This window comes from Salmo trutta, unplaced genomic scaffold (assembly GCF_901001165.1).
Source record: "Salmo trutta unplaced genomic scaffold, fSalTru1.1, whole genome shotgun sequence".
Lineage (NCBI taxonomy): Eukaryota > Metazoa > Chordata > Actinopteri > Salmoniformes > Salmonidae > Salmo > Salmo trutta.
In genome coordinates, this window is record NW_021822172.1 from 1 (window position 1) to 16,074 (window position 16,074).

The 16,074-nt window shown below is 48.3% G+C and overlaps 1 protein-coding gene across 1 annotated transcript; it reads left to right on the forward strand.

The window, feature by feature from the left end:
- The first annotated feature begins 6 nt into the window (after window positions 1–6).
- Window positions 7–14,005, forward strand: LOC115180804 (selenocysteine insertion sequence-binding protein 2-like). Its single transcript, XM_029742954.1, has 7 exons — window positions 7–170; window positions 5,805–5,937; window positions 6,472–6,637; window positions 9,546–9,766; window positions 10,087–10,241; window positions 10,412–10,631; window positions 10,730–14,005. The coding sequence occupies exons 1-7, from the start codon at window positions 48–50 to the stop codon at window positions 11,344–11,346; spliced, it is 1,635 nt and encodes a 544-aa protein (XP_029598814.1). The 5' UTR covers window positions 7–47; the 3' UTR covers window positions 11,347–14,005.
- Window positions 14,006–16,074: the final 2,069 nt, after the last annotated feature.

Consider the following 16,074-nt stretch of genomic DNA (forward strand, 5'->3'; position numbering starts at 1 on the left):
CCCCGTTCCATGGTTCAGGGCCAGGAGCAGGGTCAGGTATAGTATCAATGTTGAAGGCCCAGCAGGCCCACTCTGCCCCCCTCAACATGCTGGACTCCAGCGCTCCACGCCTGAAGAGAGGGAAGGAGAGAGAGATCCCTAAAGTCAAACGACCCACCGCCCTGAAGAAGGTGAGAGGATAGATCTCATTGTGTGTCTGAGGGGGAAGGTGTTTGTTGGTCTAACCCAGTCTCTGTTCTCTCTGTGTAGATCATTCTGAAGGAGCGTGAGGGGAAGAGGGGAAGGTGTTTGTGTGTCTAACCCAGTCTCTGTTCTCTGTGTAGATCATTCTGAAGGAGCGTGAGGGGAAGAGGGGGAAGGTGTTTGTTGGTCTAACCCAGTCTCTGTTCTCTCTGTGTAGATCATTCTGAAGGAGCGTGAGGGGAAGAGGGGGAAGGTGTGTGTTGGTCTAACCCAGTCTCTGTTCTCTGTGTAGATCATTCTGAAGGAGCGTGAGGGGAAGAGGGGGGAGGTGTTTGTTGGTCTAACCCAGTCTCTGTTCTCTGTGTAGATCATTCTGAAGGAGCGTGAGGGGAAGAGGGGGAAGGTGTTTGTGTGTCTAACCCAGTCTCTGTTCTCTGTGTAGATCATTCTGAAGGAGCGTGAGGGGAAGAGGGGAAGGTGTTTGTTGGTCTAACCCAGTCTCTGTTCTCTCTGTGTAGATCATTCTGAAGGAGCGTGAGGGGAAGAGGGGGAAGGTGTGTGTTGGTCTAACCCAGTCTCTGTTCTCTGTGTAGATCATTCTGAAGGAGCGTGAGGGAAGAGGGGGGAGGTGTTTGTTGGTCTAACCCAGTCTCTGTTCTCTGTGTAGATCATTCTGAAGGAGCGTGAGGGGAAGAGGGGGGAGGTGTTTGTTGGTCTAACCCAGTCCTCTGTTCTCTGTGTAGATCATTCTGAAGGAGCGTGAGGGGAAGAGGGTGGAAGGTGTGTGTTGGTCTAACCCAGTCTCTGTTCTCTCTGTGTAGATCATTCTGAAGGAGCGTGAGGGGAAGAGGGGGAAGTGTTTGTTGGTCTAACCCAGTCTCTGTTCTCTCTGTGATAGATCATTCTGAAGGAAGTGTGAGGGGGAAGAGGGGGAAGGTGTTTAGTGGTCTAACCCAGTCTCTGTTCTCTGTGTAGATCATTCTGAAGGAGCGTGAGGGGAAGAGGGGGGGAGGTGTGTGTTGGTCTAACCCAGTCTCTGTTCTCCTGTGTAGATCATTCTGAAGGAGCGTGAGGGGAAGAGGGGGGGAGGGTGTTTGTTTGGTCTAGCCCCAGTCATCTGTTCCTCTGTGTAGATCATTCTGAAGGAGCGTGAGGGGAAGAGGGGAAGGTGTTTGTTGGTCTAAGCCCAGTCTCTGTTCTCTCTGTGTAGATCATTCTGAAGGAGCGTGAGGGGAAGAGGTGGGAAGGTGTTTTGTTGGTCTAACCCAGTCTCTGTTCTCTGTGTAGATCATTCTGAAGGAGCGTGAGGGAAGAGGGGAAGGTGTTTGTTGGTCTAACCCAGTCTCTGTTCTCTGTGTAGATCATTCTGAAGGAGCGTGAGGGGAAGAGGGGAAGGTGTTTTGTTGGTCTAACCCAGTCTCTGTTTCTCTGTGTAGATCATTCTGAAGGAGCGTGAGGGGAAGAGGGGGAAGGTGTTTGTTGGTCTAACCAGTCTCTGTTCTCTCTGTGTAGATCATTCCTGAAGAGCGTGAGGGGCAGAGGGGAAGGTGTTTGTTGGTCTAACCCAGTCTCTGTTCTCTGTGTAGATCATTCTGAGGAGCGTGAGGGGAAGAGGGGGGAAGGTGTTTGTTGGTCTAACCCAGTCTCTGTTCTCTGTGTAGATCATTCTGAAGGAGCGTGAGGGGAAGAGGGGGGAGGTGTTTGTTGGTCTAACCCAGTCTCTGTTCTCTCTGTGTAGATCATTCTGAAGGAGTGTGAGGGGGAAGAGGGGGGAGGTGTTTGTGGTCTAACCCCAGTCCTCTGTTTCTCTGTGTAGATCATTCTGAAGGAGCGTGAGGGGAAGAGGGGAAGGTGTTTGTGTGTCTAACCCAGTCTCTGTTCTCTCTGGGTAGATCATTCGCAGGAGCGTGAGGTGAAGAGGGGGAAGGTGTTTGTTGGTCTAACCCAGTCTCTTGTTCTCTCTGTGTAGATCATCTGAAGGAGCGTGAGGGGAAGAGGGGGAAGGGTGTTTGTTGGTCTAACCCAGTCTCTGTTCTCTCTGTGTAGATCATTCTGAAGGAGCGTGAGGGGAAGAGGGGGAAGGTGTTTGTTGGTCTAACCCAGTCTCTGTTCTCTGTGTAGATCATTCTGAAGGAGCGTGAGGGGAAGAGGGGGAAGGTGTTTGTTGGTCTAACCCAGTCTCTGTTCTCTCTGTGTAGATCATTCTGAAGGAGCGTGAGGGGAAGAGGGGGAAGGTGTTTGTTGGTCTAACCCAGTCTCTGTTCTCTCTGTGTAGATCATTCTGAAGGAGCGTGAGGGGAAGAGGGGGAAGGTGTTTGTTGGTCTAACCCAGTCTCTGTTCTCTGTGTAGATCATTCTGAAGGAGTGTGAGGGGAAGAGGGGGAAGGTGTTTGTTGGTCTAACCCAGTCTCTGTTCTCTGTGTAGATCATTCTGAAGGAGTGTGAGGGGAAGAGGGGGAAGGTGTTTGTTGGTCTAACCCAGTCTCTGTTCTCTGTGTAGATCATTCTGAAGGAGTGTGAGGGAAGAGGGGGAAGGTGTTTGTTGGTCTAACCCAGTCTCTGTTCTCTGTGTAGATCATTCTGAAGGAGCGTGAGGGGAAGAGGGGGGAAGGTGTTTGTTGGTCTAACCCAGTCTCTGTTCTCTCTGTGTAGATCATTCTGAAGGAGCGTGAGGGGAAGAGGGGGGAGGTGTTTGTTGGTCTAACCCAGTCTCTGTTCTCTCTGTGTAGATCATTCTGAAGGAGCGTGAGGGGAAGAGGGGGAAGGTGTTTGTTGGTCTAACCCAGTCTCTGTTCTCTCTGTGTAGATCATTCTGAGGGAGCGTGAGGGGAAGAGGGGGAAGGTGTTTGTTGGTCTAACCCAGTCTCTGTTCTCTGTGTAGATCATTCTGAAGGAGCGTGAGGGGAAGAGGGGGAAGGTGTTTGTGTGTCTAACCCAGTCTCTGTTCTCTGTGTAGATCATTCTGAAGGAGCGTGAGGGGAAGAGGGGGGAGGTGTTTGTTGGTCTAACCCAGTCTCTGTTCTCTGTGTAGATCATTCTGAAGGAGCGTGAGGGGAAGAGGGGGAAGGTGTTTGTTGGTCTAACCCAGTCTCTGTTCTCTCTGTGTAGATCATTCTGAAGGAGTGTGAGGGGAAGAGGGGGAAGGTGTTTGTTGGTCTAACCCAGTCTCTGTTCTCTGTGTAGATCATTCTGAAGGAGCGTGAGGGGAAGAGGGGGAAGGTGTTTGTTGGTCTAACCCAGTCTCTGTTCTCTGTGTAGATCATTCTGAAGGAGCGTGAGGGGAAGAGGGGGGAGGTGTGTGTTGGTCTAACCCAGTCTCTGTTCTCTGTGTAGATCATTCTGAAGGAGCGTGAGGGGAAGAGGGGGAAGGTGTTTGTTGGTCTAACCCAGTCTCTGTTCTCTCTGTGTAGATCATTCTGAAGGAGCGTGAGGGGAAGAGGGGGAAGGTGTTTGTGTGTCTAACCCAGTCTCTGTTCTCTCTGTGTAGATCATTCTGAAGGAGCGTGAGGGGAAGAGGGGGGAGGTGTTTGTTGGTCTAACCCAGTCTCTGTTCTCTCTGTGTAGATCATTCTGAAGGAGCGTGAGGGGAAGAGGGGGAAGGTGTTTGTGTGTCTAACCCAGTCTCTGTTCTCTCTGTGTAGATCATTCTGAAGGAGCGTGAGGGGAAGAGGGGGGAGGTGTTTGTTGGTCTAACCCAGTCTCTGTTCTCTCTGTGTAGATCATTCTGAAGGAGCGTGAGGGGCAGAGGGGGAAGGTGTTGTTGGTCTAACCCAGTCTCTGTTTCTCTGTGTAGATCATTCTGAAGGAGCGTGAGGGGAAGAGGGGGAGGTGTTTGTTGGTCTAACCCAGTCTCTGTTCTCTCTGTGTAGATCATTCTGAAGGAGTGTGAGGGGAAGAGGGGGGAGGTGTTTGTTGGTCTAACCCAGTCTCTGTTCTCTGTGTAGATCATTCTGAAGGAGCGTGAGGGGAAGAGGGGGAAGGTGTTTGTGTGTCTAACCCAGTCTCTGTTCTCTGTGTAGATCATTCTGAAGGAGCGTGAGGGGAAGAGGGGGGAGGTGTTTGTTGGTCTAACCCAGTCTCTGTTCTCTCTGTGTAGATCATTCTGAAGGAGCGTGAGGTGAAGAGGGGGAAGGTGTTTGTTGGTCTAACCCAGTCTCTGTTCTCTGTGTAGATCATTCTGAAGGAGCGTGAGGGGAAGAGGGGGAAGGTGTTTGTTGGTCTAACCCAGTCTCTGTTCTCTCTGTGTAGATCATTCTGAAGGAGCGTGAGGGAAGAGGGGGAAGGTGTTTGTGGTCTAACCCAGTCTCTGTTCTCTGTGTAGATCATTTCTGAAGGAGCGTGAGGGGAAGAGGGGGGAGGTGTTTGTTGGTCTAACCCAGTCTCTGTTCTCTCTGTGTAGATCATTCTGAAGGAGCGTGAGGGGAAGAGGGGGGAGGTGTTTGTTGGTCTAACCCAGTCTCTGTTCTCTGTGTAGATCATTCTGAAGGAGCGTGAGGGGAAGAGGGGGAGGGTGTTTGTTGGTCTAACCCAGTCTCTGTTCTCTCTGTGTAGATCATTCTGAAGGAGCGTGAGGGGAAGAGGGGGAAGGTGTTTGTGTGTCTAACCCAGTCTCTGTTCTCTCTGTGTAGATCATTCTGAAGGAGTGTGAGGGGAGAGGGGGAAGGTGTTTGTTGGTCTAACCCAGTCTCTGTTCTCTCTGTGTAGATCATTCTGAAGGAGCGTGAGGGAAGAGGGGGGAAGGTGTTTGTTGGTCTAACCCAGTCTCTGTTCTCTCTGTGTAGATCATTCTGAAGGAGCGTGAGGGGAAGAGGGGGGAGGTGTTTGTTGGTCTAACCCAGTCTCTGTTCTCTCTGTGTAGATCATTCTGAAGGAGCGTGAGGGGAAGAGGGGGAAGGTGTTTGTTGGTCTAACCCAGTCTCTGTTCTCTCTGTGTAGATCATTCTGAGGGAGCGTGAGGGGAAGAGGGGGAAGGTGTTTGTTGGTCTAACCCAGTCTCTGTTCTCTGTGTAGATCATTCTGAAGGAGCGTGAGGGGCAGAGGGGGAAGGTGTTTGTTGGTCTAACCCAGTCTCTGTTCTCTCTGTGTAGATCATTCTGAAGGAGCGTGAGGGGAAGAGGGGGAAGGTGTTTTGTGGGTCTAACCCAGTCTCTGTTTCTCTGTGTAGATCATTCTGAAGGAGCGTGAGGGGAAGAGGGGGAAGGTGTTTGTTGGTCTAACCCAGTCTCTGTTCTCTCTGTGTAGATCCATCTGAAGGAGCCGTGAGGGGAAGAGGGGAAGGTGTTTGTTGGTCTAACCCAGTCTCTGTTCTCTGTGTAGATCATTCTGAAGGAGCGTGAGGGGAGAGGGGGAAGGTGTTTGTGTGGTCTAACCCAGTCTCTGTTCTCTGTGTAGATCATTCTGAAGGGAGAGTGAGGGGAAGAGGGGGAAGGTGTTTGTTGGTCTAACCCAGTCTCTGTTCTCTGTGTAGATCATTCTGAAGGAGCGTGAGGGGGCAAGAGGGGGAAGGTGTTTGTTGGTCTAACCCAGTCTCTGTTCTCTCTGTGTAGATCATTCTGAAGGAGCGTGAGGGGAAGAGGGGGAAGGTGTTTGTTGGTCTAACCCAGTCTCTGTTCTCTGTGTAGATCATTCTGAAGGAGCGTGAGGGGAAGAGGGGGAAGGTGTGTGTGGATCAGATTGCTGCCAGCCAGGAAGAACCGGGAGAAGAGGAGCTCCACTTCACTGATGACCTCACACGGGAACCTGCCTCTCAGGAGGGTAGGTACAGGGTCAGGGGTCAGAGAGAGGAGGAGCTCCACTTCACTGATGACCTCACACGGGAACCTGCCTCTCAGGAGGGTAGGTACAGGGTCAGGGGTCAGAGAGAGGAGGAGCTCCACTTCACTGATGACCTCACACGGGAACCTGCCTCTCAGGAGGGTAGGTACAGGGTCAGGGGTCAGAGAGAGGAGGAGCTCCACTTCACTGATGACCTCACACGGGAACCTGCCTCTCAGGAGGGTAGGTACAGGGTCAGGGGTCAGAGAGAGGAGGAGCTACACTTCACTGATGACCTCACACGGGAACCTGCCTCTCAGGAGGGTAGGTACAGGGTCAGGGGTCAGAGAGAGGAGGAGCTCCACTTCACTGATGACCTCACACGGGACCTTGGCAGAGTTTGCTCATTTGAGACCATTCCCTTGGTCTTAAAGTGAATTCTTTCAAATCTAATGGTCCTACTGATCTGTGTGTGTGATGTGGTGTTGTCTAATATACCCCCCTGTGATATTCTGCTCTGTCTGTTTCCTGTAGAGAACGGTCTGAGCGTGCCCAGTGATGACGCATCCCTGTCCCCGGCCAGTCAGAACTCTCCGTACAGCATCACGCCTGTTTCCCAGGGTTCCCCTGGCTCCTCCGGCATCGGCAGCCCCATGGCCTCTAACGCCATCACCAAGATACACAGCCGCCGCTTCAGAGAGTGAGTCTCTCTCACACACACACACACACACACACACACACACACACACACACACACACACACACAGAAATTGCTTGGTACTGAGAATCCTAGTGGTTCAAATGTCACAAACTCATTTGGTGGGTTAGCAACACAGAAGCATTTAGTAACATAAATATCTGTCCGACCAATGGGTGTTTAGAGCAGGGCTCTACAATAAGGACTTGTACACACAGACACTGCTTTGTTTCTTAATGTCTTGGACTGTAGACCCTTTGTCTCAGCCCAGCCCTTCAGCACTGTGTCAGACATCCTACGACCTCTCTATGCCTCTCCTCTTCCTCACACCATATCTACACCAGTGTTTCCCAACTCCAGTCCTCCTGTACCCCCAACAGTACATCGTTGTAGCCCTGACAAACTCACCTGATTCAACTCATTGAGGGGATGATGATGATGATGATGATTAGTTGAATCAGGTGTTTGTCTGGTGCTACAACAAAACTGTGTGCTGTTGGGGGGACTGGAGTTATAATATTGGTCGGTGTATGCATGTGAGTGTTTTCTAATATTGTTGTGTGTGTGTGTGTGTGTGTGTGTGTGTGTGTGTGTGTTCCTCTTAGGGTTGGGCCGATATATGATTAAATCTAATATTGTAATATTTGACATTGACGATATATTGTGATGTGCAAGACTGTACTCTAATTGAAATGTACAAATCAAAACTGTGCATTTTTAAGCCTAAATGAATGAACTAAGCCTTATTTCTTTTTGCCATACTACGATTATTTAATGATAATGTGACTAATTTCGTAAATAAGATTTTTAAAAATTGCACTGTCTGGAATGATGTAGTCATTAACGGCGCAAAACGATTATTTCGGATATTGCAATATTTGGAGTAGCATATCGTTGAAGAGGCCTCCCCAAATGTTACCTAACCCTAGTCCCTCTCTCTATCACTGTCTCCAAGTACTGTAACCTGGTGTTGAATAAGGAGATGGGTAGCAGATGATAAGTATTAGGAAATGCTTGTTCTTCTAGTTCCGACAGTGCAGTAATATCTAACAAGTAATCTAACAATTCCACAACAACTACCTAATACACACAAATCTAAGTAAAGGAATGGAATAAGAATATGTACATATAAATATATGGATGAGGGATGACCGAGCGGCATAGGCAAGATGCAGTAGGGGGTTTAAAATACAGTATATATACTCAGCAAAAAAAGAAACGTCCTCTCACTGTCAACTGCGTTTATTTTCAGCAAACTTAACATGTGTAAATATTTGCAAGAACATAACAACATTCAACAACTGAGACATAAACTGAACAAGTTCCACAGACATGTGACTAACAGAAATTGAATAATGTGTCCCTGAACAAAGGGGGGTTCAAAATCAAAAGTAACAGTCAGTATCTGGTGTGGCCACCAGCTGCATTAATAAGTACCGCAGTGCATCTTCTCCTCATGGACTGCACCAGATTTGCCAGTTCTTGCTGTGAGATGTTACCCCACTCTTCCACCAAGGCACCTGCAAGTTCCCGGACATTTCTGCCGGGAATGGCCCTCACCCTCCGATCCAACAGGTCCCAGACTTGCTCAATGGGATTCAGATCCAGGCTCTTCGCTGGCCATGGCAGAACACTGACATTCCTGTCTTGCAGGAAATCATGCACAGAATGAGCAGTATGGCTGGTGGCATTGTCATGCTGGAGGGTCATGTTAGGATGAGCCTGCAGGAAGGGTACCACATCAGGGAGGAGGATGTCGTCCCTGTAACGCACAGCATTGAGATTACCTGCAATGACAACAAGCTCAGTCCGATGATGCTGTGACACACTGCCCCAGACCATGACGGACCCTCCACCTCCAAATCGATCCCGCTCCAGAGTACAGGCCTCAGTGTAACGCTCATTCCTTCGACGATAAACCCGAATCCGACCATCACCCCTGGTGAGACAAAAGCACGACACGTCAGTGACGAGCACTTTTTGCCAGTCCTGTCTGGTCCAGCGACGGTGGGTTTGTGCCTATTGGCGACGTTGTTGCGGTGAGGACCTGTCTTACAACAGGCCTACAAGCCCTCAGTCCAGCCTCTCTCAGCCTATTGCGGACAGTCTGAGCACTGATGGAGGGATTGTGTGTTCCTGGTGTAACTCGGGCAGTTGTTGTTGCCATCCAGTACCTGTCCCGCAGGTGTGATGTTCGGATGTACCGATCCTGTGCAGGTGTTGTTACACATGGTCTGCCACTGCGAGGACGATCAGCTGTCCGTCCTGTCTCTCTGTAGCGCTGTCTTAGGCATCTCACAGTACGGACATTGCAATTTATTGCCCTGGCCACATCTGCAGTCCTCATGCCTCCTTGCAGCATGCTTAAGGCACGTTCACGCAGATGAGCAGGGACTCTGGGCATCCTTCTTTTGGTGTTTTTCAGAGTTAGTAGAAAGGCCTCTTTAGTCCTAAGTTTTCATAACTGTGACCTTAATTGCCTACCGTCCGTAAGCTGTTAGTGTCTTAACGACCGTTCCACAGCTCCATGTTCATTAATTGTTTATGGTTCATTGAACAAGCATGGGAAACAGTGTTTAAACCTTTACAATGAAGATCTGTGAAGTTAATTGGATTTTTACTAGTTATCTTTGAAAGACAGGGTCCTGAAAAAGGGACGTTTCTTTTTTTGCTGAGTTTACATATGAGATGAGTATATAAGATATGTAAACATTATTAAAGTGACTAGTGATCCATTTATTAAAGTGGGCAACGATTTCAAGTCTGTATGTAGGCAGCAGCCTCTCTGTGTTAGTGATGGCTGTTTAACAGTCTGATGTATGTTTTAATATTAGTGTCTCTGTCTCCAGGTGTTGAATAAGGAGATAGATGAATGTGTTTTTATCTTGTGTGTGTTTCTCTCTGTCTCCAGGTACTGTAACCAGGTGTTGAATAAGGAGATAGATGAGAGTGTGACGATGCTGCTGCAGGAACTGGTCCGGTTCCAGGAGAGGGTTTATCAGAAGGATCCCAGCAAAGCCAAGACCAAACGCAGACTGGTCATGGGCCTTAGAGAGGTCACCAAACACATGAAGCTCCACAAGATCAAGTGTGTCCTCATCTCACCCAACTGTGAGAAGATCCAGGCCAAAGGTCAGGGGTCATTCTTGTCAATAATCCTGGGTTATGTTTTTGAAAAGGAGTGAACCACGGAGTGTACTACTCAGCCAGGTCCAATAAGAACACAGGGTTTTGTTTTTGCGGTTGCTAAGCATTTAGCTAGTGTGCCTAACTGAACATGACCCTGATCTTGGGGTGTGGGGTTCCAAATGCATGCTAAGTTTATGAATATTTCAAATATTCATCCCCAATCGCCATATAAGTGTCCACCAGAGGGCAGCAGCATATTGATATGCACAGCACAGGCTGCATCAAATCTTCTACATAACTAGTGACTGTGTTGTCTATTGCAGGGGGTCTAGATGAGGCTCTGTACAACGTCATAGCCATGGCCAGAGAACAGGAGATCCCGTTTGTGTTTGCTCTGGGTAGGAAGGCTCTGGGACGCTGTGTCAACAAGCTGGTGCCGGTCAGTGTGGTGGGCGTCTTCAACTTCTCTGGAGCAGAGGTAAGACATTGAACACAACCTGTCTGCGTGTTTATAACGCCTGTTAATACTGTAAGTTGGTGGGGGGTTTTACAGAAAAAAAGCAAATGGAAGTGTGTAAAGTCTTGATGTTATGTCTCTCTCTTTCCCCTCTCCCCGTCCTCCACCCCTCCCTCTCCACCCTCCTCCAGGGTCTGTTTAACCGGTTAGTGTCTCTGACGGAGGATGCTCGTAAGTCCTACAAGGACATGGTGTCAGCGCTGGAGCAGGAGCAGGCTGAGGAGGCGCTGAAGAACGTCAAGAAGGTCACCCACCACATGGGCCACTCCAGGAACCCCTCCGCTGCCTCCGCCATCTCCTTCTGCTCCGTCATCTCTGAACCCATCTCTGAGGTCAACGAGAAGGAGTACGGTAAGATCCCCACCTTTAACCCTGACTCTGACCCATCTCTGAGATCATAGAGGTCTCTCTCTTTACATGTGAATATCATCTGAAATGTCTCTCCTCAGAGACAAACTGGAGGAGTATGGTGGAGTCGTCAGATGGGCTGGAGCCTGTGGAGGCTAAACCCAGCCATCCTGCTGCTTCCTCTGGGTTCCAGAGAGACAACCAGCCCCCCTCCACCACCACCAACCGCAGCCCTTACTCCACTACCCTCCAGCTCAGAGCAGCCGTCCCTGCTCCAGGCTCAGGCCCGGGGGAGAGAGAGGAGGGCCGGGCAGACGACCGGTTGGAGCTGGCCTCCCAGCAGAGCACGGAGACAGGCAGTTTGGATGGGAGCTGCAGGGACCTCCTCAACTCCTCCATCACCTCCACCACCTCCACCCTGGTCCCCGGTATGCTGGAGGAGGCAGAGGAAGAGGAGGAGGAGGAGGAAGAGTACACACCAGAGCCCATCTCTGTGGAGGTGCCTGCGGTCATCAGCCGTATTGAGTCCTGGGTGTCTAAGACACTGGAGAACCTTCAGCTGGGGAAGAGCCAGGACAGCACAGAGGAAGAGGAGGAGGAGGAAGAGAAGGAGGAGGGAGTACAGAGTGAGGAGGAAGAGGAGTTGGATTCTGCTGATGTCACAGAGACTGGGCTGGAGAGGATGGAGAAGATGGAGGCCAATAATATCACTGGCTGATTTAGACCTCATTCATCCCTCTTTCCCTCTCTCTTTTTTGTTTCTCGCTAAGTTCGTTCTGTGTACACTCCATCACTTGTCTTCCTCGCTCCCCCCCTCACACCTGTTTCCCTAACCTGCACTCTTTCACCTCTATCACACACTCTCACCCCCCCTCCCTCTTTCTCACAGTTGAACCAGCAACTCTCCTCTCCTCTCTGTCTGTAACTTTGGACTTCAGACATTATCTCAGGAATCAGACCATACACACACACACACACACACACACACACACACACACACACACACACACACAGATACGCAGTCACACACACAGACCAACCTTCAAACTACAGACAGCAGTATCTCTCCTGGTCTCTCTGATGGATAGACTCCTCTGTTCCTCTCATCCTCCTCTCACTGATGTAGACCTGAAACAACTGCCTCACCTAAACTGGTCTGGTCGGTCTGGCATCGACTGGTCTGGTCTGGCTAAGGGAAGCCCTGGTTCCCTTCCCACCACTCCAGGTTTCCCCAGGATAGGAAGAGGATGTGAGGAGAGGCTTCCCCTCTGTCTGCCTGTATGACGCAGAGCCATGGAGATGATACAACTGTCAGTGAGACTGCTGACTATAAAGACTAACTAGAAGAGAAGTCTCCCTCCTTTCAGAGAGCCACCCTCCCTCTGTCATCCCTGGGTTATTCATAGTGAAGGTCTGCTGGTTCAGTCCAAGCAGAAGGTTGCTGAGAGTTTACATCTGGAAGTGTGTGTGTGTCTCCGTCCTATCATCAAAAGACTTATGTTACATCGTTGTCATCCTTCCCATGTTTATTACCTTCATCTGCCTCCTCATATGTTCCCCCACTGTGTTGCTACAGCTTTATCTCAATACAATACAACTTCATTCTGTTCTGACCTGTCGGCCTTGTTTATTCCCCCACTGTGTCGTCATAACATGCTCTGGGAGGGAGGAGCTTGCATAGGATACTTATTGGTTGGTTGCTTGTGTATTTGTTTCCTATTGGCTTTAGGACTACCTGCAACCTGAGGTTAGTTTACGCCCATCACCTGGGCTGCGTTGTTCAGATAGAAAATCTTATTGTGTAGAACAGCCATGCCTCTCTGACATGTAGAGGAATCACATCAGGTCTATTCATGGTGGTTCTATCTGCAGCATCACCCTGATTGGATACACAGGCTGTCTCCCAAAACCAATCTAAAACCTTGTTAGGGTTACAAAATTCCCATCTTTTCCAGGAATCCCGGTTGGAAGGTTCCCAGAATCTGTTGGGAATAAGCAGAAAATACGTAATCCTCCAACCTTGGAATTTTGGGAAAGTTGCTGTAATTTACAAACCTACACGATGTTTTTCTGACATTGGTCAACCATCACAGTAATCATGTATTATTTTCAGTGGGTGTGATTTAAAGGGACATCTCACCACTTTTTAACCTCATAGTCATTATCTCCAGGACCAAACCAATGTCTACTAATGTGAAAATGGCATGTTAAAAAGTAATGGTGTGTCCCTTGAAAACATGAATGATATGACATGTCACATGACATACTAACAGTAACTGAAACTAGAACAAATGTATGATGTACATAACCTGTACAGCTGTTTCTGAGACTCTTTTAACCTGTAATATTGATGATAATATTGACAAGTGTTAATCTGTTTGGGGTTGTTTTCTGAGTGGATAGTTTTTTGTTGTTGCTAGCTGACTTTTGTGTTTTACTATAGCCCTCTGGTTTCATTTGGTTTAGGTCCCAGTCCATTGACCGGTGTTGGCGTGTGTGTGTGTGTGTGTGTGTGCGTGTTTGTTGGGGTGGACAGGTAAATGTACTGTAACTAGCTATTATCAGAGACTATTTGGGTTTGAAGCTGACAGGTAGTCCAACCTGACCCAGGACATGTGACTCACTGGTAACACAGGGGTCAAAGGGGGGGAGCCACCACAGGAGCCTCTGAATATTCATGAAGTAATTATCCACCTCACCAGTTATAACCATGTAAATAAAATGTTTGAACTACAGTGTATTAAACACCCCAATCACCTTTTTCTTAAAGCCATTTGATAGAAAAAATCAAGTTATGTGTTATTAGATGGAGGAGGAGGCCATGTAAAGGAGTGGCATGCTGGGTCGTATGCAATATGAAGGAAGGAGGGATGGAGAGGGAGTTGTGTATTAAATAGACACAGTTAGGAGTTGGGTCAATTCATTTTCAATTCAGGAAGTGAATTGAAATTCAACTGACAAAAATGTAATTGAGGAAAAAAAAATCTGTGAATTGAAAACGGACCATGTTTTTTATGAGGATTTTATTCATTAGTTCCCTGATACAGGTGATAACGATGGTGTGTCTAGTACTAAAATGTACTCTGGCTGTGTGCAGGTTTCTCTAACTCTCATCAGTGTGTTTTGGAGCCATGACAACCAGTGTGTCCTTTGCACTATGTAAATACCATAATACTTGTAACCACCTGCTGGTAACTCATGTCAAAACAAAATGGTTGAATGAAGTAGCTTTTATTTTCCCAGTGTGTCCCTGGTCTTTCTATGTCTCTCTTTCTGACTGTACAGCACTAGCAACATGTAGAGGCTTTTCTCATAACGTTACTGTTCTTCTCCATCTGGACTGATTAATAATGTCATTAAAATGTTTAAGTAAACTACATACACTCCTGTCTTTTATATTGTCTTGTCTATTTGTTGCATGTAAATATCCTATATGTTTGATAGGGATCTTTGTGTGACTAGAAGTATTAGCCTAAAGCACGTGTCAAACTCCAGTCCTCGAGGGTCGGGTGTCTGCGGAATTTTACACCTCCCTTCTACTGATTGATCAATTAAGGTAATTCATTGATTAGTTAGGAACTCCCCTCAGCTGGTTGTCTAGGTCTTAATTGGACACAAATTTAAAGGAAATAACAAACCAGCAGACACACGTCTCTCCAGGAATTTAGTTTGACACCCTAAACTTTGGTTGATTGCTAATCCAATATGGCCGCCTGAATCCAACATGCCTCCCTGCTTACTTACTGCATTGGCACGGCTAGAGCAATGAGACCGATATATCACTGGATGGATAAATGTGAAGCATCCTGTTGGTGTTTCCACTCACTACAGAATATGGTGATGAGAGGAAGCCCACTGGTGGGAGATGGAACGAGATGGATTTTGTCTGACATTCTGTACATTTTCTCATCGACGAAACCTTTTGATCTCTACAGTTTTCTGTTCCCAAAACTAGAATCTATTATGAGTGGACTAAGTTTTGTAGACTTTACCCTTTGCAAAGTTTTTTAAGATTGCGCTATTTAGGAGTGCAAAGGTGAATTGAGTTATTGCACATGCGTACTTCACAGAGGAGGCGTTTCCTAACTGAAATATGCAAATGTATACTAAAACGCGCCAATAAGATATCACTAGTTCCTGCTTGGCTCTGCCCACTTCCTTGCTTGTTCTGCCCACTATGACTAATTTGTTCTCATTGGAAATGACAAGCTGTGGTCTATCTTGGTTTAGTTCTACAAATCTTTGGCGCTGGTGATACATTGGGTTGTTATTTGTGAACCCAACTAAGCTCAGTAAGTCAGAGAAAACAGGTAGGCCTAGAGGATAAAACTTTAATCCAAACATGTAGTGTCTCAAGGGGAAAAAAACTGCATTTATGTCTTATTTATCTTCTTGTCCGTATGTTAAAACATCAAAATAGCTACCATGCTGTACAACCAAGAAGTGGACTTCCAGTGTAGTTCTGACCAATTATATATCATATTTCTATGTTTCTTCTGATACAGTTTTAGTGTGTATCAACTGTAGCTGTTAGTCAAGTACATCTGTATTCTGGAGTAGCCTACAGACTATAATATTTTCTTACTTTTATCTGTTTATATAAAAGTATCAGTAACTATCACAAGTTCAGGCTTCTGCTGACAGTATCATATTGATTAGTGTCTTCCCACAAGCTTGTGTTTGTGTTCACTGGTTGGCCTTTCTGAGAGAGACACTTTCTGAGTGAGACATTTGTCTCCTGAAGAGACGTGTTATACTCATTGGAGCCTGAGTGAGATCCTGGAGTCCTGAGCAGGAGGTGAGTCAGAGAGAGAGGCTGTCTGGGGGAGATCCTGGAGTCCTGAGCAGGAGGTGAGTCAGAGAGAGAGGCTGTCTGGGGGAGATCCTGGAGTCCTGAGCAGGAGGTGAGTCAGAGAGGGAGGCTGTCTGAGGGAGATCCTGGAGTCCTGAGCAGGAGGTGAGTCAGAGAGAGAGGCTGCCTGAGGGAGATCCTGGAGTCCTGAGCAGGAGGTGAGTCAGAGAGAGAGGCTGCCTGAGGGAGATCCTGGAGTCCTGAGCAGGAGGTGAGTCAGAGAGAGAGGCTGCCTGAGGGAGATCCTGGAGTCCTGAGCAGGAGGTGAGTCAGAGAGAGAGGCTGCCTGAGGGAGATCCTGGACTCCTGAGCAGGAGGTGAGTCAGAGAGAGAGGCTGCCTGAGGGAGATCCTGAGCAGGAGGTGAGTCAGAGAGAAAGGCTGCCTGAGGGAGATCCTGGAGTCCTGAGCAGGAGGTGAGTCAGAGAGAGAGGCTGTCTGAGGGAGATCCTGGAGTCCTGAGCAGGAGGTGAGTCAGAGAGAGAGGCTGTCTGAGGGAGATCCTGGAGTCCTGAGCAGGAGGTGAGTCAGAGAGAGAGGCTGTCTGGGGGAGATCCTGGAGTCCTGAGCAGGAGGTGAGTCAGAGAGAAAGTCT

Excerpts from the sequence above, each read along its gene's own strand:
- LOC115180804 (XM_029742954.1), top strand. The coding sequence starts at position 48 with ATGTTGAAGGCCCAGCAGGCCCACTCTGCCCCCCTCAACATGCTGGAC. Across the intron at positions 171-5,804 it reads GACCCACCGCCCTGAAGAAG|ATCATTCTGAAGGAGCGTGA; the intron begins GTGAGAGGATAG and ends TTCTCTGTGTAG. Across the intron at positions 10,632-10,729 it reads GGTCAACGAGAAGGAGTACG|AGACAAACTGGAGGAGTATG; the intron begins GTAAGATCCCCA and ends GTCTCTCCTCAG.